At 36.4% G+C, this 24120-nt stretch overlaps 1 protein-coding gene across 1 annotated transcript in view; it reads left to right on the top strand.

Moving 5' to 3' along the window:
* Nucleotides 1–24120, top strand: part of LOC144196622 (plexin-A1-like) — a 247589-nt gene that overhangs the window by 31069 nt on the left and 192400 nt on the right. The window contains exon 2 of the mRNA XM_077716977.1: nt 6950–8266. Within this exon, the coding sequence (XP_077573103.1) occupies nt 7115–8266 (1152 nt within the window). The 5' untranslated portion in view covers nt 6950–7114. The remainder of the gene's footprint in view (nt 1–6949; nt 8267–24120) is intronic.

Genomic DNA, 24120 nt, shown 5'->3' with positions numbered 1-24120 from the left:
ATAAATAAAATAAAACAAAATAAAGTAAAAAATCTAATAAAATAAATAAAATTGAAAAACTAAAGTAAAAAAATAAGAAAGAAAAAGTAGGAGTAAAAATAAGAAAGAAAAAATAGGTGTAAAAATAAAATAAAATAAATAAAATAGAAAAATTAAAGTACAACATAAAAAAGAAAAAATAGGAGGAAAAATAATAAAGAAAAAATAGGAGTAAAAATAATAAAGAAAGAATAGGATTAAAAATAATAAAGAATAATAAATAAGGAGTAAAAATAATAAAGAATAATAAATAAGGAGTAAAAATAATAAAGAAAAAATAGGAGTAAAAATAATTTAAAAAAAATAGGAGTAAAAATAATAAAGAATAATAAATAAGGAGTAAAAATAATAAAGAAAAAATAGGAGTAAAAATAATAAAGAAAAAATAGGAGATAAAATAATAAAGAGAAAATAGGAGTAAAAATAATAAAGAAAAAATAGGAGTAAAATAATAAATAAAAAATGGGAGTAAAAATAATAAAGAAAAAATAGGAGTAATCAATAGAATAAAATAAAAATAAATACATTAAAAATATTTAGATTAAATCATAAAAATGCATCTATTTTACCTGTAACACCGCCATCTTGGCTAGAAAAGAAATACATTATTTGGAAAACGGGCCGGATTAAAAGGCCTAACCGACCCCAAGTGGCCCGCAGGCCTTAGTTTTCCCAAGTCTGTTCCAGGTCCAGAACTCGAATTGAGTATACTGACAGCTCTTCGAAAGAAACTCTCCTTGAGTCTGTTTATCTTGGCTGTTATTGCTCTGTACCGCCTTCCAGAGACCAACAGTCTTTTATAATCTAGTTGTAATGAGATGGCGACCAGTCTTAAGGGCACTCTTGAGCTCCCATGTGACCCAAAACAAGTACACAAATTACCAAATGGCAGTATTCCACCATTCATCTTCAACAACACTTCTCCATGTCATGTTCGCAGGGTGCTTAAGCCTATCCCTGCTTAGTTGAGACGAAAGATGGACCAAATTGTTGATTTCCAGTCAACTAAAAGTCCGGTTTGCAAATGATTGGACTTGTTTTTCTTTTGCTGGCAGCTTGTGTGACTATGTATGTATCGGGCAAATTCCCCAACCACTTCTTCTCTTATCCCGAGTGTCAGAAGTGGAGGTTGTGAGTAGACTCCATTCAGCCATATTAGCAGCTACTCAATATGCCTTTTTTTTTCAACAAAAAAAAAATGGATTCCAAATAAAAATCCCCTCACGTTCAAGTGTCTTGACGCTTCCTGTGCCTGCGTTAGCGAGTATCCTCACTGTTATCCTCGTTTGATCTGTTCGCTGACTTTAACAGCGATACCATCTGTTGCAAAGATGCTCGTTGTTAAATATGATGGATCAGACGCGTATTGAATACATTTTTTTTTCAATGGAGAAACTATATGTAAAGGGAATTAAGATTGTTTCCTAGAAATAAAGAATTACCGCATATATAAGAATATACCGTATTTTCACGACTATAAGGCACACTTAAACGTCTTACATTTTCTTCAAAATAGACAGAGCGCCTTATAATCCAGTGCGCCTTATATAGGGAAAAAAAAGAAAAACAAAAGCGAAAAACCACCACTGTCGGATATTAAAAAAACACAAACGCCTGAACTGAAACAATACGGTTAAATATGCAGATGCCATCTTAGTTTACAAAATCTTCCATCATATAGCTCCTCCCTCACTGCAAGATTTTATACATAAAAATCCAAAACATCAACAATGGCTGGCTCTAGAGGTGACTGTAAAGTAGTGAGTGCTTCATACTGGAAGTCAATAGCAATTACCGTATTTTCACCACTATAAGGCGCACTTAAAAGTCTGAAATTTTCTCCAAAATAGACAGTGCGCCTTATAATACAGTGCGCCTTATAATACAGTGCGCCTTATAATACAGTGCGCCTTATAATACAGTGCGCCTTATAATACAGTGTGCCTTATAATACAGTGCGCCTTATAATACAGTGCGCCTTATAATATAGTGCGCCTTACAATACAGTGCGCCTTATAATACAGTGCGCCTTATAATACAGTGCGCCTTATAATACAGTGCGCCTTATAATACAGTGCGCCTTATAATACAGTGCGCCTTATAATACAGTGCGCCTTATATATGGAAAAATGTCATTCATTGAGGGTGCACCCTGCAATGCGGTGCACCTTATAGTCGTGAAAATACGGTAAGTCGCATTTGTAACAAAAAATGGTGATTGAATCAAGAGTAAGGCTTATATGCGCATAAATCGGAAAGAAGAAATGCCATAACGCAAGAAAATTTGGCCGATATGGTCATTTATTTTAAGAAGCTGACCATGTGTTAATGGGAACTAAGATTGTTTCCAAAAATTAAAGAATAAGCAGCATTTGTACCAAAAAAAATGCTGACAAAATCACGAGTATGGCTTATATGTGCATAAATTGTAAATATGGAGGCGGCTTATACGAGAGAAATTGTAAAATTCAACGATTTTAAGGCAATTTTAAGGCTTATACGCATTCTGTGAAGAAAATATTGTCATGCTTTGAGGCCTGGTTTTTGTTTTAAGCATTTTTTTTTATTGCTCATGCTGCTGATCATGTGTTGGGAGCAGCTTAAGGGTTTCTTCATGTGATTCACATTCCGGATGACCTTAAAAAGAACCACTAAAAAAAAGGCAAAAACATTTCATTACATGGAAAAATTTCAGATTGAAATCATATCAAATCGACAAAAAAATAACCCGAATTGTTCATTCAGATCATTAAATTGATCTTCCATGTGTTTACAAAGCACTTTTTCAAGCAATTTCTAATGTTTGTAATATAAACGGAGGTTTTTTTAATGTAGAATTGTTGACCAATATGTCTTTAAGGACCGATATATGAATAATATTTGATTTTATTGAGGGTAACCACATCTTTACAGGGATTATTAGAGGCAAGGGATGTGTATTTCATGCTCAAAAAGTTCTTAGTAGAAATTAGTTGAAATATTCACCATCGGGCTTGTTTCGGCTGGTGTTCAGAATCCCATTTTTATTTACTTATATATTTTTTGCCACTCTTGGTTGAAAGTGGATGACTATTTAAGTATTGAAAAAAACGTGTACAGTAATCCCTCGAATATTGTGGATAATGTAGACCACATGTAGTGTCGAAGGGGTGGCCCGGGGGCCAAATCTGGCCCGCCGCATCATTTTGTGTGGCCCGGGAAAGTAAGTCATGAGTGCCAATTTTCTGTTTAAGGTTAAAATTAAAATAAAGAGTATATATGTATATTATTGTCAATTTTTAATCATTTTTTTCTGTTTTTAGGTTAAAAATCATTTTGTAAAATCTAAAAATATATATAAAAAAAGCTTAAATAAACATAGTTTTATATCTATTAAAAAAATTGAATATTCAGGGATTATTTTAATCCCTTTATAAAAAATAAAAAAAATCTAAATATTATATCTTAACTTGTCTGGCCCATATGAAATCAAGTTGACGTTAAAGCAATCCGCGAATCAACCCGACTCTGACACTGTTGGGGTTAGGGGTTAGGGTAAGGGTTAGGGTGTGTTTAAATACAAAATGGTTAGGGTTAGACTTAGGTTAGGGTGTGTTTAAATACAAAATGGTTAGGGTTAGAGTTAGGTTAGGGTTAGGGTGTGTTTAAATACAAAATGGTTAGGGTTAGAGTTGAGGTTAGGGTTAGGGTGTGTCTAAATACAAAATGGTTAGGGTTAGAGTTAGGTTAGGGTTGAGGTTAGGGTTAGGGTGTGTTTAAATACAAAATGGTTAGGGTTAGAGTTAGGTTAGGGTTGAGGTTAGTGTTAGGGTTAGGGTTAGGGTGTGTTTAAATACAAAATGGTTAGGGTTAGAGTTAGGTTAGGGTTAGGGTTGAGGTTAGGGTTAGGGTTGAGGTTAAGGTTAGGGTGTGTTTAAATACAAAATGGTTAGGGTTAGAGTTAGGTTAGGTTTAGGGTTGAGGTTAGGGTTAGGGTTAGGGTACATTAACCTGACTGAAGCATAGGCGATTACGAATGAAAATGGTTGTCTGGCTAACCATTTTAGGGTGTGGTCTACATCTGTAGTCTGATCCTTTGGATTCCAGCACCTTGAGACCTTTGATTGATACTTCACTTAAAGTCTACCATTTATGACAACATGCAAATCTCGAACCCCTTATCCCAAAATCTACTTTCTAACGACAAACTTTCCCATTTGCTCAAATTTAGACATTAGAGAACAACTTTTAAAATTAAAAAAAAAACTTGTTTTATTCCACTTCATAGACATTCTTGTCTTCATCTTGTCCCAGTTTTGTCAAATCATTCCTCACATCATCTTCTTCTTCACATGTATACTCTGTTTTCATTTATTTATAGAATTTACCAAGTACACCATGATGAAAATAACTGTCTTTTCCAATCATTTTTCAAACTGGCTTTTCCCATGTGTTCAGATTGTGTCAAATGTGTGGGCAATTATAGCAAACTAGCATTTGTGGGCGATGTTGTAATGTGTGATTGAGTCAATTCAAGTCGGGGGTGCCGTGAAGTCAGTTACTGTATGTCGTCTGTGTTACATTTTGTCGGTGAATCGGGTGTTATGAGAAAACAGACTTTGTATTGTTTGGATGCTACTTGCTACAGCGTGATAATCTCGACCACTATAATCGTGACCGGGACAGGAATGAAAGACACTATTGACGGAGTCATGTTTCGGAAGGGAGAGCGTTAGAGAGAAATAAGAAAGAATGTGATAAAATGAGACAATGCGCTGCCACACTTGATGTGTATTATTTGGGATTTTTTTGCAAAAGAATTAGTCATGTTTTGGTAGTTGGTTAGTCATGTCTACAAGTGGTTATTCATGGTTGATTTGTTTAATAAGGGAACATATGGAGGTTGATGTGTAAGATTGAAGTTTGATGGGTAATTCCCATCTTTTTGAGGATTTTTTGACTTTTTTAATTGTCCTATTTTCTCGCATTTTGACCGCTTACGCATATAAGCCACGTACTTAAAATTGCCTTAAGATTGTTGAATTTTACAATTTCTCTCGTATAAGCTGCCCCCTGATTCAAAATTTTCACCATTAATAAAAAAAAAAAATTGTAAATGGCGATCAAAAGACCGGCGACCAAACATTTGGTGACCAAACGTCCGGGGTGACCAAACATTTGGCGACCAAACGTTTGGTCGCCATAAAAGCTTGGCAAAAGTAAAGAAAAATGAAATCAGCTGATCCGTTCAATGGTTTTTTGGAACCCCATCGGATTGAAAAAAAACATCCTTGCTTTGTAATTTGGCGACCAAACGTCCGGGGCGACCAAACGTCTGGCCCGACCAAAACGTCCCGGGCCACCAAAAGTGTCCCGGCCACCAAAACTGTCCCGGGCCACCAAAACTGTCCCGGCCACCAAAACTGTCCCGGCCACCAAAACTGTCCCGGCCACCAAAACTGTCCCGGGCCACCAAAACTGTCCCGGGCCACCAAAACTGTCCCGGGCCACCAAAACTGTCCCGGCCACCAAAAGTGTCCCGGGCCACCAAAACTGTCCCGGGCCACCAAAACTGTCCCGGGCCACCAAAACTGTCCCGGGCCACCAAAACTGTCCCGGGCCACCAAAACTGTCCCGGCCACCAAAACTGTCCCGGCCACCAAAACTGTCCCGGCAACCAAATCGTCCAAGCCACCAAACGTCCAAAACGTCCAAGCCACCAAACGTCCAAAACGTCCAAACGATAAAAAACGTTCAAGTGATAAAAAACGTCCAAGTGATAAAAAACGTCCAAGTGATAAAAAAAACGTCCTATCGACCCAAACGTCCAACCGACCCAAACGTCCAACCGACCCAAACGTCCAACCGACCCAAACGTCCAACCGACCCAAACGTCCAACCGACCCAAACGTCCAACCGACCCAAACGTCCAACCGACCCAAACGTCCAACCGACCCAAACGTCCAACCGACCCAAACGTCCAACCGACCCAAACGTCCAACCGACCCAAACGTCCAACCGACCCAAACGTCCCATGCCGACCAAAAACGTCCCGTCGACCAAAAACGTCCCGTCGACCAAAAACGTCCCGTCGACCAAAAACGTCCCGTCGACCAAAAACGTCCCGCCGACCAAAAACGTCCCGTCGACCAAAAACGTCCCGTCGACCAAAAACGTCCCGTCGACCAAAAACGTCCCGTCGACCAAAAACGTCCCGCCGACCCAAACGTCCAACCGACCCAAACGTCTAACCGACCCAAACGTCCCGCCGACCAAAAACGTCCCGCCGACCAAAAACGTCCCGTCGACCAAAAACGTCCCGTCGACCAAAAACGTCCCGTCGACCAAAAACGTCCCGTCGACCAAAAACGTCCCGCCGACCCAAACGTCCAACCGACCCAAACGTCCAACCGACCCAAACGTCCAACCGACCCAAACGTCCAACCGACCCAAACGTCCCATGCCGACCAAAAACGTCCCGCCGACCAAAAACGTCCCATCCACCAAAAACGTCCCATCCACCAAAAACGTCCAACCGACCCAAACGTCCCATGCCGACCAAAAACGTCCCGCCGACCAAAAACGTCCCATCCACCAAAAACGTCCCATCCACCAAAAACGTCCCATCCACCAAAAACGTCCCATCCACCAAAAACGTCCCATCCACCAAAAACGTCCCATCCACCAAAAACGTCCCATCCACCAAAAACGTCCCATCCACCAAAAACGTCCCATCCACCAAAAACGTCCCATCCACCAAAAAAGTCCCATCCACCAAAAACGTCCCATCCACCAAAAACGTCCCATCCACCAAAAACGTCCCATCCACCAAAACATCCAATCCACCAAACATCCAGCCACGACTATGTAATTCTGTCAGAAATCCATCTAATAACACATCTATATTTTCCCCTTTATTTTTTTCTCCTAGAACCGGAGGCCGTCTAAGATAAACCAACAACCATGCCTTTATAAAACCAAGACCCCCCCTAAAAAAACAACACCACCTTGTCCTGGACACCCTCTCAGAAGTGGAGTCAACACCAAAAACCAATCCAACAACCGCATCCAAACCTCCCTTCCCATCAAAACCACCATGTCACCACCCCTCACCTCCACCATCCTCCTCCTCCTCCTCCCACTCCTCACCACCTCCTCACCCCCCACCTCCCCCTTCCTCTCCTTCACCCCCCCAGAAGGAGGCCTCACCCATCTAGTCGTCCACAACAAATCCGGCGAAATCTACCTCGGTGCCGTCAACTGGATCTACAAACTTTCCAACAACCTCACCAAACTACGAAGCCACCTCACCGGCCCCGTCACCGACAACCCTCGTTGTTACCCACCCCCCGGCGTCCAATCATGTCCTCACGAGTTAATCCAAACCCCAAACATCAACAAACTACTACTCCTGGACGACGCCCATAACCGATTAATCGCATGTGGAAGTACTTTTCAAGGAATTTGCCAATTCCTCCGTTTAGACGATTTATTCAAACTTGGCGAACCGCACCATCGGAAAGAACACTACCTGTCCAGCGTCTCCGAGTCTTTCACCATGTCCGGGGTTGTCATACCCCCCGACGCTCTCGGCGGTGGCGGTAAACTCTTCCTCGGCACCCCCATTGACGGAAAATCCGAGTATTTTCCAACTCTGTCCAGCCGTAAACTGATGTCCAATGAAGAAAACGCCGATATGTTTAGTTTCGTCTACCAGGACGAGTTTGTGTCCTCACAATTGAAGATACCATCGGATACTTTGTCCAAATTCCCAGCTTTTGACATCTACTACGTTTACGGCTTTAACAGCGAACAGTTTGTGTATTATTTAACTTTACAACTCGATACAAAACTAACTTCACCAGACGCCGGTAGCGAGATATTTTTCACTTCAAAAATCGTCCGGTTATGTGTAGATGATCCCAAATTCTACTCCTATATCGAGTTCCCTATTGGTTGTACTAAAGATGGAGTGGAGTACCGTTTAATCCAGGATGCTTTTTTGGCAAGACCTGGATCCCGATTGGCTCAATCGCTTGGCATTCAAGAACATGAAGAAGTTCTTTTTGCTGTTTTTGCTCAAGGGCAGAAGAATAGAGACAAACCACCCAAGGAGACGGCTTTGTGCTTGTTTACAATGAGACAGATAAAGGAAAAGATTAAAATAAGGATTCAGTCGTGCTACAGTGGAGTTGGGATCCTTTCCTTGCCTTGGTTGCTCAATAAGGAGCTATCCTGCATCAATTCGGTAAGTTTTTAAACTTTATTATTTTACCTATTCACACTTCTTCCCCCTTTTTGACTGAAATTATTCTTAGTTCCTATGTTAGGTCAGTTAAGAGCACACAAAAACCAACAAGGGTTTTCTGGATTATTTTTTATATAATATTTAGATTTTTTTTTTTATAAATGGATTAAAAGAATTGGATTGAAAGCCCTGAATATTCCGTTTTTTGGTAGATTAAAACAGTTTATTTTTACTTTTTTTTTAAATATATTTTTTGATTTTACAAAATGATTTTTTGAACTAAAAACACGGAAAAATGGATTGAAAATGACAATTATTGATTTAAAAGGGGCAAAATAAGGAAATATAATGTACATCTAAACTCATTCATTTTAATTTGATCCTAATACAGAAAGTCAACTCGATTTCATGTGGGCCGGACCATTTTAGATATATTATTTTTATTTATTTTTTTACAAATGGATTAAAAGAACAGGATTAAAAGCCCTGAATATTCAGTTTTTTTTACAGATCTAAAACAATGTTTATTTTAGCTTTTTTTTATATATATTTTTAGATTTTACAAAATGATTTTTGAACTAAAAACACAGAAAAAATGATTAAAAAATGACAATTATTGATTTAAAAGGGCGAAAATCAGGAAATGTAATATACATCTATACTCTTCATTTTAATTTGATCCGAAAACAGAAAGTCGGCATTCATCATTGACTTTCCCGGGCCACACAAAATGCCAGGCCACCACTTTGACACCTGTGATCTAATTGAAGGACAAACTACTGTTTTTTTCTCGCATATAAGCCGTGTTTATAACTAAGACTACCCATCTCAAACAAATGAATGAATTCACAATTAGCTTTAAAAACAAATGCGAGGAATTGCCTTGCATATTTTGACCTGAATACTGTAAAACAATTTAATATATTTTATTCATTTTATTTTTTCGCATATAAGCCCTATTTGTAACTAAAAACATATATGACTAAATCATGGCTATGCCTTATACGCGCACAAATTCAACTTAACATTCACAAAACTACAAAAATAACAGACAAAACACCATAACGCAAAACAATGCAACCTATATGGTCATTTATTTCAAAATAGACAAAAATAAACAGAACATCTGCCGTATTTTCAGGACTATAAGGCGCACTTAAAAGTCTTAAATTTTCTACAAAATAGACAGTCCAGTGCGCCTTATATATGGAAAAAACAGAAAACCATAAACAAAAAAATACCAATGTCGGATATTAAAAAAACACTAACGCCTGAACCGAAACAATCCTGTTAAATATGCAGATGCCATCTTAGTTTACAATATCTTCCATCATATAGCTCCTCCCCCACTGCAAGATTTTATACCAAAAAATCCAAAACATCAACAATGGCTGGCTCTAGAGGTGACTGTAAAGTAGTGAGTGTTTCATACCTGGAAGTCAATAGCAACTACCGTATTTTCACCACTATAAGGCGCACTTAAGTCTTACATTTTCTCCAAAATAGACAGTGCGCCTTATAATACAGTGCGCCTTATAATGCAGTGCGCCTTATAATACAGTGCGCCATATAATACAGTGCGCCTTATAATACAGTGCGCCTCATAATACAGTGCGCCTCATAATACAGTGCGCCTCATAATACAGTGCGCCTCATAATACAGTGCGCCTCATTATACAGTGCACCTTATAATACAATGCGCCTTATATATGGAAAAAAATCATTTATTGAGGGTGCGCCTTATAATACAGTGCGCCTCATAATACAGTGCGCCTCATAATACAGTGCACCTTATAATACAGTGCACCTTATAATACAGTGCGCCTTATATATGGAAAAAAATCATTTATTGAGGGTGCGCCTTATAATACAGTGCGCCTCATAATACAGTGCGCCTCATAATACAGTGCGCCTCATAATACAGTGCGCCTTATATATGGAAAATGTCATTTATTGAGGGTGCGCCTTATAATACAGTGCACCTTATAATACAGTGCGTCTTATATATGGAAAAATGTCATTCATAGAGGGTGCGCCTTATAATGCGGTGCCCCTTATAGTTGTGAAAATACAGTACTTAAAAATGTCTAGGTTTGAAATTTCCAGGTTAACAAACCAACACATTTTCTATCTCTGTTTTTCCACCATAGCTTTTCCTTGTCCCTCATAGTCAGAACATTTCTGTGTGCCCCCTATCTCTTGATGAATTATTCAACTGGTCTCACCTCCTGTTATTCAGTCGATTCACCGTAACAGCCTGCTGTAAATCTCTGAACTACTTTGCACCCCTCTGTCCCCTCTTTCTGCTCTTCCTGGCCAATCCCGACTCATCATTCACACTAAGACTTCTTTCATTACTTCAGTCCATTCAAACTGTCTTTTTTTTGTCTCTTCCAACCTTTTTTTTCATACCTTGACCCTTCTTATCTTGAATATTGTCAACTTTAACATCTTTTAGCCTATTTTTAGTCCTTTTGGAGCTCGTTTTCGTCACGTTTTTTACAGTCAATTGCTTTGACTGACCTCGTCTTGACTTTCCGTTGAGTGATGAAGTAAAGAATGACTTAGTGTGTTAAAAACGTGGCTCTGATTTGATCGCAAAACGCAAAGTGGGGGAGAACAGCTGATGCAACTAAAGGAGGAGAGGATTGATGGAAATGGGGATGGAATGGAGGAAGCATATCGAAGGCAATCATACCTGTCAACTTGTACGTTTTATACGTATTTTCTACGTTTTTTTTACCATTTCAAATCATGTACGCCGTACACCGACTTTTGTACGGGGAAATTTTTAAAAAAATCGCCAATATTTATGAAAACCCATCTCAACAAGACCGTTTTGGCTAAAATCCAGATAGTCTCGTAGGCTGGTAGCTAACAACGACGCTACTGTCATCGATCGTTACTATTGTCACGGTATATAAGAGCAAAAATGATCCTCAATTGTATGTATTTTTTTAGCGGTGCGTACTGCAATATCGATAAAGAATGACATGCTCATGTTTGTAGATATACATAGGGTAAATATCGTGAAAGCAAGCATGGAGGAGAAACATAGTAAGAAACCAGTTACCGCCAGTAAACATGCGGTTTTTGTACGTTTTTTGGGGGGTTTGTTTGGGGAATCATAATCATTTCTAAGGGCAGTTATCGGCAGAGGTTGACAGGTATGGGCAACGACCAGGTTACCCATGCTGAATTATTGTTGCCAGATTGGGATGAGGGATTGAATGTAAAATAGAATGACGCCTTAAAAGATGAGAATCATTTCAAATTTTGCTTTTTTTTAACCCTCACAAATCAGAGCCGGTTTGTGAGTTTTTCTACTTTTCATGTACCGTATTTTCACGACTATAAGGCGCACTTAAAAGTCTTAAATTTTCTCCAAAATAGACAGTGCGCCTTATAATCCAGTGCGCCTTATATATGGACAAAATGTCATTCATTGAGGGTGCGCCTTCAAATCTGGCCCGCCGTTTTGTGCGGCCCGGGAAAATAAACCGTGAGTGCCGACTTTCTTTTTTAGGATCAAATTAAAATGAAGAGTATAGATTTATATTAAATTTCCTGATTTTCCCCCTTTTAAATCAATAATTTTAATTTTGTAATCATTTTTTTCCTGTGTTTTTAATTAAAAATCCTTTAGAAAAATCCAAAAATGTATAAAAAAGCTAAAATAAACATTGTTTTAAATTTATTAAAAAACTGAATATTCGGGGCTTTTAAGTTATTTTAATCCATTTAGAAAAAAATATTTTTCCCTTTTTTAAATAAATAATTGTCATTTTTTAAATCAAATTTTCTAGTTTTTATTTCGAAAATCATTTTGTAAAATCTAAAAAAAAAATATAAAAAAAGCTAAAAAAAAACATTTTAGATCTATAAATAAAAAAAAACTAAATATTCAGGCCTTTTAATCCACTTCTTTTAATAAATTAAAAAATATTTTCCCCTTTTAAATAAATAATTGTCATTTTTTAATCAATTTTTCTGTGTTCTGTGAAAACTGTAAATCAGGGGGTGGCTTATACGAGAGAAATCAAAAACTCAATGCTTTTCAAGGCAATTTTTAAGAGTACGGCTTATACGCGAAAACAGTCAATATGCCAAAAAAAACATGGTATTTCATTTGCTCGCGAAGGGTGACGTAGCTGACACAAGGCAATGGAATATTAACATTTATTTCACAGGGGCCAATGGTGATGTGTTACCTGCATGTGGCCTTGTAGTCTAAAACGTATGCGTGTGTTTGCAATTATGCAAATGAGCATACAGTTACATGATTGTCCTTTACGACCATCTGTCGTTTTGCCTGCAATCGATCAAGGTCGTGTCACCGCCATTCGCTTTGGGACGTGTTTGTGATGAATTTATCATCTTAAAAGACATGTTGTAACCAGAAAATGCTTTACTTCTGTTGTCGTGTCAGCTAGAAACTCATTTTCAGAACCATTGCGAGATACAAGGTCGTGTTGAGTCAGGATAAATTTCTTTTTAATTTTAGGATCTATTAAGAATGGCCTTGCTTTGAGGGATTTTTAACAGCTTTTATTAACATATTTTCTTGCATATTTTCTGTTTAAAAAATGATGACTGGATCAGGGGATATGTTAAAGATATACAAAATGCCATATTGCAAAATAATGTGGTTGATATGGTTATTTATTTCAAAATAGGGAAAAGATTAACAGATAAAATGCTTAATAACATTTATTTTGATGTTTATGAATGAAATTCAAGATATAAATAAATCGTATTTTGCATAAAACGTGAAAAAATAATTACATTTGACGGCCATTGCTCACTCAAGGCTTTGCCATCTTACCTAGAGATGACAAACCAAACCAGGGATGTCAAACATACGGCCCGCGGGCCGGATCCGGCCCGTCTGGTGGTTTGGTACGGCCCGGGGGGAGGAAAGCTGCATTGTGTAAAAAAATATGAATTTTCTTTAAAATTTGTAGTTCTTGTATTATCCGCTAGGGGCGCAGTGTTTTAGTACGTGCAGACAACATGAATTGGCATTTATTTATGTTCCTATGTTATTTACTTGTTCATTATATATTGTTCATAATGTAAAAGGAAAATTCTGTTCATAGACATTTTGATAATTTACTCATTCTTTGCACTAATTATTAGTATTAGTGACTAATACAGTTTTGAAAAAAGTGGGCTTATTGTTAGTTCTATGTCATTTTGCAATGAGTTTACTGGTCCGGCCCACTTGATCTCAAATGAAGCTCTATTCGGCCCGCAGACAGACCAAAGGGAGTTTGACACCCCTGGACTAAACCGTTATGGACACACTTCCTAGTTGTACTGGTCACCTGACTTACTTTTCGAATTTGTAGACGTGCAGGTAACATCCTTTAGGAAATTACAAATCAGCAATTGATTTATACAGTCTCAGAAATACTACTTGTGATAATTTTTCTTAAGACATTATTAAGACATTTGTACTCTATTAAAATCATGAATATGGAGGTAAATTTTGTCAATCAGGGGGCGGCTTATACGAGAGAAATTGTGATATTCAACGATTTAAGGCAATTTTAAGGGTACGGCTTATACGTGGATGCGACTTATATGCGAGAAAATAGGGTAGTACCTTTGGAATATGGAAGGAAACCGGAGTAACCAGAGAAAACCTATAAAGGCCCAGGGAGAACATGGAAACTCAATTGTCTTCCCTTAATCCACAGGATTTTTCAAAATATCAATTATTAGCTCACAAAATCAGAGCTAAATATTGGTAATTGGTTATTTAGTATTCCTTTTAAATCGGTATTGGCATTGGCTTTTGCAACTCCCCTATTGGTCGAGATCTACAGTGTTCCCCCGCTACTTCGCGGTTCAGCAATCGCGAACTCAGAGCTTCGCAGATTTTTTGGGGGAACAAAATACAAATATTACATTGAGACAACATATTTTACAGTTTTTTGTTATAACATGAATTTCACTCTCCCTACCCGTATTCTATATGGTGTACTGTATACAGGGGGGTAATTTTTTTTTTTTACAAAAATAAAAAATACAAAAAAAAACAAAAAAAAATGTGAATTAAATTCAAATTAAGCATTTTTGAAGAGGAATCCCTACTTCGCGGAAATGCACTTATCGCGGGTCGTCCCGGTCCCATTAACCGCGATAAGCGAGGGAACACTGTATTTAAAATTAAAGCTATTTTTTGTAGGTTTATTTCCAGCATTTGTCAAATATTTCACTCATTAAATGCAAAAACATATTACATTTAACTGTTTTAATTTAGTTTAAAGGGCATTTTTTTGCATCCACTATCTGACAAGTCTGTTTTTTTATTATTTTTTAATTTTTACATATTTTCTCTATTCTAGATTTCACAATCTGAGTGAATAAGTAACTTGCTCATATTTTTGGAATACTTCACAAAAGACTTAATTTTGTTATTTCACACTTGATAGTATGCTGCCACTCCAGAGATCCAAATATTTCCATGCAATTAAAAAGTCAATTGAAGTGATCTACTTAGGGACTGCAAATGTAAATTAGCATCCCTGCTAACACGCTAATATTCAAATGATTCCATATAAACATAATACTAATTTCAACACCACCTTTTACATGAGAGATTAATGCACCATGAAATCCAATGTTTTATTTCAGTTATCAATCCATTAGCCACACAGACTGCAGCTGCTTTATTTGGCGGTCTTAAAATATCAGTGGACCACCGACTATTGAGTAGAGTAGAACACAAGGTGGGCAAACTTTTTGGCCCGGGGGCTACATTGACTTTAGAAATGTGATAGATGGGCCGGATCAGCACAAGATAGGATACATATAGAAAAGTGCATCCGTTAACAGTACATATGAAACTTAAACAGAAAAAAGGACTAAAGTATTAACATACTCATCACTCATCATTAAAGTAAAAAGTATAAAGTACAAAGTAAATTAAAAAGTATAAAGTACAAAGTAAATTAAAAAGTATAAAGTACAAATTAAATTAAAAAGTATAAAGTACAAAGTAAATTAAAAAGTATAAAGTACCAAGTAAATTAAAATGTATAAAGTACAAATTAAAGTAAAAAGTATAAAGTACAAAGTACAAAGTAAAGTCAAAAGTATAAAATACAAAGTAAAGTCAAAAATATAAAGTACAAAGTAAAGTCAAAAGTGTAAAGTACAAAGTAAAAAGTATAAAGTACAAAGTAAAAAGTATAAAGTACAAAGTAAAAAGTATAAAGTACAAAGTAAAAAGTAATAAGTACAAAGTAAAAAGTATAAAGTACAAAGTAAAAGTGTAAAGTACAAAGTAAAGTAAAAAGTATTAAGAACAAAGTAAAGTCAAACGTATTAAGAACAAAGTAAAGTCAAAAGTATAAAGTACAAACTAAAGTCAAAAGCATAAAGTACAAAGTAAACTAAAAAGTATAAAGTACAATGTAAAGTAAAAAGTATAAAGTACAAAGTAAAGTCAAACATTAAGAACAAAGTAAAGTCAGAAAAATGAAGCACAGAGTAAAGTCAAAAACAAAGTACTAACTAAAGTCAAAAGCATAAAGTACAAAGTAAAGTATAAAGTCTAAAATAAGTCAAAACTATTGCAAAAGCATTTTAAAAGACAGAAAAACAAATAAGAGTGGACACTGCTACTGCCTCTGGCTTCCCCGTGACGGCGCCATCTTGGGGGAAAAAAAAAAAAACATTATTTGGACAGCGTCGGCGGGCCGGATTAAAATGCCTAATGGGCTGGATGTGGCCCGCAAACCGTAGTTTGGTATAATGAAGTTTATTGTAAGGTTAGAATAAACTGATTTTTGAGTGTGTTTGCATTGTAATCCAAGTTAATTTCAATTGTTATGTTACGAGCACGTTGCCATGCAAAAACTTCCCCCCTCTCTCACTGTCCTCCGAAATCTGTCTAATTTTAGTACTATTATACACATTGAAGTACTATTAAACTGCTAGTTATTTCTTACTTTGTTAATAGATGCCAAATTAGAACTAAAAAAATGTTTTTCCAATCCAATATCCTGTTTTGGGTGTTTTTTTCAGAGGGTTGGAACGAATTAATTAGTTTTTAGTTCATTTCTAAGGGAAACGTTCATTTGACTTACGAGGAAATCGACATACGAGCTCAGTCCTGGAACGAATTAAGCTCATATCTCAAGGTACCACATAAAACAGAAAATGATGATGTTGAAACCTGGGATGGAAAATGTGTCTGCTAGCATGAATCCACCAAATTACCCGCACTTGGTTTAAAAAGTGTAAAAACACATCGGTCTACTGACAAAAGTACTTTTTTCAAGCAATTTCACAAAGGTTATAAGACACTGTCTTTCAAGGACAAATAGAGCCAACCACAACAAAGCGTTGTGAGAAGTAATGATGCTTGTGATGAATTCATATTATTGAAATATCTCCATGTAACGTTGCCTCCATTTTGAAGGGCATCTTGTTCTTAGGACTGATTTTTTTAAGAATGTGTCCAATCGGAAACCTTTTTGCAATCTGGTTTGAAATAAAATGGCTGATTTTTCTACCAAAAATGCTAGCGAGGCAGTTGTAACATTTTGATTGCTCACAGGGTTGCCATTTAATTAACATTTATTCCATTAAATCTTTGTGGCTTTTCAAATTAAGTCGTGGTAGCATAAAGGTAAAGATTCACTATGTACTTATTCTTCGGAATTTGTACATGAAGTTAATTACTTATCGCAGTACTACATAATGATGCACATTAAACAAGTTAATTCGTTTTTTGGTGCGATGTTTTTCTGGGAAAATTTGAGTAAATTGTCTTTTCCAATAGAGGGCAGTGTTGAGAGTATCTGAAGTAATGTTCTTTTTCAGAATAAAAGTCGTAACAGGTAAATAATACAAAATGAAGGAAAAAAATTGAGTAAATTATCTTTTCCAATAAAGGGCAGCATCGAGAGTACCTGAAGTAATGTTTATTTTTCACAATAAAAGTCGTAACAGTTGAAGAATACACAATGAAGTAAAAAAAGTAATGTAGTAAGTCACATTTTTGTAGGTTTTAATTTATTCTTTTATTAGAAATCAAGGAAAAACAGTCGCTAAAGTAACAATAGTAAAACGGAGAACAGGCTTAATGGCTAAAATGCTAATATGTTAGCATTTTTCAGATAACTTGAGCCAAAGAAAACATTTATTTTTTATATAAATGGATTAAAAGAACTGTATTAAAAGCCCTGAATATTTAGTTTTTTTATAGATCATAAACAATGTTTATTTTAGCTTTTTTTATCTATTTATTGATTTTACGAAATTATTTTTGGACTAAAAACACAGAAAAATTGATTAAAAAATTACAATTATTAATTTAAAAGGGGAAAATCAGGAAATTTAATATACATCTATACTCTTCATTTTAATTATAAATTTTTAAACAGAAAGTCATGATTTACTTTCATGGGCCACAAAAAATAATGCGGTGGTCCATATTTGGCCCGCGGACCACCACTAACCACAACCGCTAACCACTTGCCCTCAAAACATTATCAAAAAATTCCCACTATTTTAGTAAAAACAAAAATCAGGATGACTCTAAAAAGTCTCCTAATAAAATATTAAAAATCTCCAAAATGATCCTCACTAACCACATACCCTCAAAATGAACCTGGATTTGAACCCAGAACCCCAAAACTGCAAGGCAGACCTGCTAAACACTCAACCACCGGACCGCCATTTGTCCTCAAAAAGTTGCTCCATTTCTCCACCGCCTGGTTTTTTTTTTTTAATAAAATATTAAAAATCTCCCAAATTATCCTTACAACCACATACCCTCAAAATCAGCCTAGATTATTTGAACCCAAGACCCAAAAACTGCAAGGCAGACCTGCTAAACACCTAACCACTGGGCCGTTATTTGTCCTCAAAAAGTTGCTCCATTTCTCCACCGCCTGGTTTCTTTTGACTTTTTGGGGGCTTTTAAAAGTTTTTTTTTGTGTGACGGGTGGGGTTGAAATGACAGGTTTGTCCGCCGTCCCCGCTGCCTCGTCACGTTGTCTCGTTATTGCAAAGAGGCCAGTGTTGCTCTGCTGGGAGTTAAAGTGCTGGGTGACCTTCGCCGGCTGTGGGCTGCCATCCAGCGCTACAGCTCTTTAAAGCGGGTAGCAATGTTACCCACGCGGAATGTCAAATGAGACTTACTCACAAACGGACATATTCTCCGTCTCTATGGACGTCTATTTGCGAAAAAAGCCCTGTTTTCCGCTCAAGTGTTTAGTCTTTAAAATCATTAATAATACAAGTGGATGTCAATGAGACCAGTGTGTAAAATGACCGTTTCCCATTGTTTTGTTTATTCCCGGAATATAGTGGTACCTTGACCTAAGAGTGCCCTGACATACAAGCAATTTGAGATACGAGTATAATTTTGAGCAGATGTCTGTCTTGAGATACGAGTAAAATTTTGAGCTGATATTTGTCTTGAGATAAAAGTACAAATTTGAGCAGATATTTGTCTTGAGATAGGAGTATAAATTTGAACAGATATTTGTCTTAAGATGTGAGTAAAATTTTGAGCAGATCTTGAGATACGTGTAAAATTTTGAGCACATATTTTTCTTGAGATACGAGTAACATTTTGAGCAGATGTTTGTCTTGAGATACGAGTAAAATTTTGAGCAGATATTTATCTTGAGATACGAGTACAGTTTTGAGCAGATATTTATCTTGAGATACAAGTAGTTTTGAGCAGATATTTATCTTGAGATACGAGTAAAATTTTGAACAGATATGTCCTGAGATACGAGTACAGTTTTGAGCAGATGTGTCTTGAGATACGAGTACAGTTTTGAGCAGATATTTATCTTGAGATAGGAGTAAAATTTTGAGCAGATATTTATCTTGAGATAAGAGACACATTTTGAAACCAATATTTATCTTGAGATACGAGACAAATTTTGAGTAAAAAGATGCAAAAGCCCCCCCCCCCCCCCCCTCTTCTCTCCCCCTCTCCCTTTCCCTAAATCCGTCAAATTTAAATTATATCTGTTTTGGGTGTTTTTTCAGAGGGTTGGAACAAATTAATTTGTTTCTAGTTCATTTCTATGGTAAACATTCATTTGACTTACGAGAAAATCAACATACGAGCTCAGTCCCGCAACGCCTTAAGCTCTTATTTCGAGGTACCACTGTATATTCCTTCTCATTTACCCTTGCTAGTCATATTTATCACTGTTGACGCCTACTAGATTGCAGTCTGTTTTGTGGCATTTCTTTTGTAGACACTTAAACATCTTAGCAGTTGATTCGTGTTTACGTGCATGAGAAAACAGGTCGGTTATTGTTTTCATATGTTATTACTTCATTCCCTCCATGTTGCTCTTATTTAGCTCTTCAGTTTCATTAGAGTTGTTCCACGCCACAAGGGACGGATCACCCACTTTGCGTCGGGATTCGGACCTCCTGGGTGGGAAAACCACGGCTGGGTTTACATCATGCAGCGAAAATTTACATTTTTGATTACCCATGGGGATTCTGTGTAGAGAGAAGAGGAAATGTGAACAATCCAACTAGTAAAAATGTAAATACAACCATGGAACAGCAACACCACTTCAGGACGATTAACCCTTAGAGCAGGGGTGTCAAACTCCAAACTCCCTTTGGTCTGCGGGCCGAATACATCTTAATTTGAGATGAAGCCAGACCAGTAAACTCATTGCAAAATGACAGAACTAACAATAAGCCCACTTTTTTTCCTTTGTATTAGTCACTTACACTAATAATCACTGCAAATAATTAGTAAATTATCAAAATGTTTATTAACAGAATTTTCCTTTTACATTATGAACAATATATTATGAACAAGAGAATAACAAGAACATAATTAAATGTCAATTCATGTTGTCTGCACGTACTAAAACACTGCGCCCCCTAGCGGATAATACAAAAACTACACATTTTAAAGAAAGTTCATACTTTTTATACAATGCAGTTTTCTTCCCCGGGCCGTACCAAACCACTAGACGGGCCGGATCCGGCCTACGGGCCGTATGTTAGACACCCCTGCCTTAGACAATGTCATATCTTAAAGAAACATTACATTTTTGAAAGATGATTCAATTTAGATGACTTGAAATCTATTATTATTATTTACGAAAGAATTTTGAAAGAAAATGGAGGTGACTCTGCACAAATATTTGGAGTTAATCTTATTTTGAAAGTGTGTCAAGAAATTCATTGCATTCCAATACAAAAGTTCGATTTAGATTTTTTGATGAAAACTTGAAACTTTGCGAAACTTCTCGCAAAATTGCCTTAAAATCATTGATTTTACAATTTCTCTCGTATAAGCCGCCCCCTTGATTGACAATTTACAAGTCCATATTCATGTTTTAATCGTGAGTACAAATGTGTTACATGTTAACATGTTGGCTTTTTCATGTTTTATGCAAGATACATTTTTTTCTTAAATTTCATTCATAGACATCAAAATTATTTATTTTCCTCCTTTTATCTCTTAATCTTTTCTGTATTTTGCAATAAAATACATGTTTTTAGCCCAGGGGCCACATTGACTTAAAAAAATTGACAGATGAGCCGGGTCAGCACAAGATAGGATACATATAAAAAAAAGTGCATCCGTTAACAGTACATAAAAAACATAAACAGAAAAAAGGACTAAAGTATTAACATACTCATCACTCATCATTAAAGTAAAAGGTATAAAGTAATACAAAGTCAAGTAAAAACGAATGTATTTGAAAATATTATGTCATGTCAAGTCTAATTTATGTGCATATAAGCCATACTCTTGATTCCGTCATTTTTTTTGTTAAAATACGGCTTATATGCGAGTAAATACCACACTTAACTGACAGACACTGGTTTTACATACATTTTTTAATCCAATTTTCAATTTTATATACATGTAAGAAACCATAAAGATGCTTGACAATAGTACGGCCCGTTTCGGTTAAAATTGTGTTTTTAATTGTTTTCATCAGTCATTTTTTACTCAAAACAGTTTCTTGATAAAATATTTTTTAGTCAGTAATTTTCATTATTATTATAGAGAATTTCATGCCATACATTGTGCACCTATAAGCATTCTAATGACTTCCCATGTTACATATGGAAGTTTTTGTACCAATATTTTTGGTCTCAAAATGAGATTTGCATGTAAAATCTTCCTAATTTTGTAGATGATTCTCATCAGAACGATTTATGAATGGCGCTTGTGAAGCTATTTTTTTTTTATTGAACAATGTTGTTCATTGTGAACTAGAGCGCGTGACAGGATGGATTAATGGCCACTAATGGCTTGCGAGCCTCAGCTTGTTGTGGATTTTCAGTATTTCAGAGCTTAGGACTCCAAACGCATTTTTTTTTGAAGGCTTACCACTTGGTAAACAAAAAAATTAGTTTTTTGTAACTTTTTCACTCTTCAACTGCTAAAAAAAGTATCAAAAATAGTCAGTAATTGTACTTTTAGTGTGTATATTTTAGTAGTAATTTGTGCTAACCATTTACTGAATACTCTTCATTAATTTTCTGAAGTGCTTATCGTCAGAATGCTCGCAGGGGGTGCTGTATGAACGAATGTTGACATTTGCTTGTGAAGTGATACATTGATCTTGCACACTTCAAGCATGTATCACTTGAATTTTGCATATTTTACTATTGGATGTGATTTGTTTTATCCATTCATTCATCTTTTGAATCCTCAGAAAGGTCACAGGGGTGCTGGAGCCTATCCCAGCTAACTACCGACCCCAGGCGGGGACACCCTGAATTTGTGGTCAGCCAATCACAGGGCAGAATGAAACAAACAACCAATAACACAAATACTTATGGCGAATTTAGCATAAAATTAGCCTAGCATGCATGTTTTTGGAATGTGGGAAGAAACTGGAGTACCCAAAGAAAACCCACGCAAGCCCAGGGAGAATATGCAAACTCTACATAGTGAGGGCCGACCGGGAATCGATCCCTCGACCCCAGAAATAGTACAGAAACAAAAAATGTGAAGTTGTATATGGACCTAGCTGCGTTGTTGTACCTGTTTGTGTTAAATTTTTAGCGTAAAGACTTCTCGGTGACGGCAGATTGAGGCTCGCACTTTTTGGATGAGCTCCCGTAATGGTCTGTTGTAATTGGATTAGGGCTGTCAGAAGCGGTTTTAGTTGCGATTACATAGATTACGCTCTGCTGTGCTCGGATGGGCACCGCCACTTTAAGAGCATCATCTGCTTTTCGTTACAGTACATCGAACAATTTGGATAAAGTGAAGCTATAATGCAAGATATAATGAACTGTCATTTCTGTTTTTGTCGGAGAACCAGAGAAAGAGCCTGACTCAGTGTTTTCTTGTTTATTTTTTTATATTTTTCATCAAACCCAACCAAGCATTTCTTTAAGGATTATGATTTGTAAACAGTGTTGGAAAATCGTCCAAAATATATTATTTATAAAGTTTAAACTGCTTATTTATGATAAAATACTTGATAAAAACGTTTTAAAAAAAGTAATGAATTAATTTGTATGACTTTTTGGTCATCGTTTTTGGTTGAAATTATTGTAATTTTTATTTAAAGTGATAGGCACAACTATTTCCAGTCAAAAAAATAATACATTTTTTACCAAAGCAATGTGAATATGAATAAACTAGATATTTAAACATTTAATAGCAAGATTAAGGAATAATTTAGCATTTAATTTGGGGATTTAGGCAAGATAGATTATCTTTAAAACCTCCTAACTACTATGTTAATCAGCTCAAAATATTTAACCTCACTCTTCAGTCTTCAGAAGATCGCCACCTTGTGGTCTTCCTGTGTGTAGCTCCAGTTTTTTTTAACTAGTTCTACAATGTCTTCTGTGTCTGTATTGCTATTTCAACCCAGGAAATTTCCTTTATTTTATCCTCTAAATTCTAATCTAATCAAGTGTTTGCACACACTTGCCTGAAGCTTTTCGTTTTCTTAGTACCGTATTTTCACGACTATAAGGCGCACTGCATTATAAGGCGCACCCTCAATGGATGACATTTTTCCCATATATAAGGCGCACCCTCAATGAATGGCACATTTTATCTTTCCCATATATAAGGCGCACACTCAATGAATGGCACATTTTATTTTTTCCATATATAAGGCGCACTGGATTATAAGGCGCCCTGTCTATTTTGGAGAAAAAGACTTAAGTGCGCCTAATAGTCGTGAAAATACGGTACGGTTGTTTTTTAGGATTTTTTTGTTTTTATTCTGCTTGGAGGCTACTATTGGTTGAAGTACTAATGTTTATTCAATATATTTTTTTTGCATTTATCTGTGTCAGTACAGATTTTGTTGTTTTCCAGCCTTATTCTATTGCAGACTTGACTGTAGAAGCTAAATACCATATTTTCCATATATAAGGCGCACCACATTATAAGGCGCACCACATAATAAGGCGCACCCTCAAATAATGGCACATTTTATTTTTTTTCCATATATAAGGCGCACTGGATTATAAGGTGCACTGTCTATTTTGGAGAAAATTTAAGACTTAAGTGCGCCTTATAGTCGTGAAAATACGGTATTTCCTTTCCGCAATTTTTTCCACAATGCTTGCGGGGGTGCTGGAGCGGCTCTCACAAAACTACAGGCTATAGGCGACGGACATCTTTCATCCCTTGTCAGCCAATCACAGAGCCTTTATCCTTATTTACTGTCCCTATTTTACTCTATAAACTCACCTATTGAAATATGCCTTCATCCGAATGTTAAACGGCAAGCGTCCAATCATCCAATCGAACGTTGAGCTCATCTAAGTTTACTTGTTGTCTGATGAAGTCTGCACTCTTTAATTTCCTCTCCAAAACATCTCCCCTAAGCTATTCCCCTGATGTAATCATA

The sequence above is a fragment of the Stigmatopora nigra genome, chromosome 1 (assembly GCF_051989575.1).
Source record: "Stigmatopora nigra isolate UIUO_SnigA chromosome 1, RoL_Snig_1.1, whole genome shotgun sequence".
Lineage (NCBI taxonomy): Eukaryota > Metazoa > Chordata > Actinopteri > Syngnathiformes > Syngnathidae > Stigmatopora > Stigmatopora nigra.
Note: the sequence above shows the minus strand (reverse complement) of the source record. Positions and strands in the feature narration are given on the sequence as shown.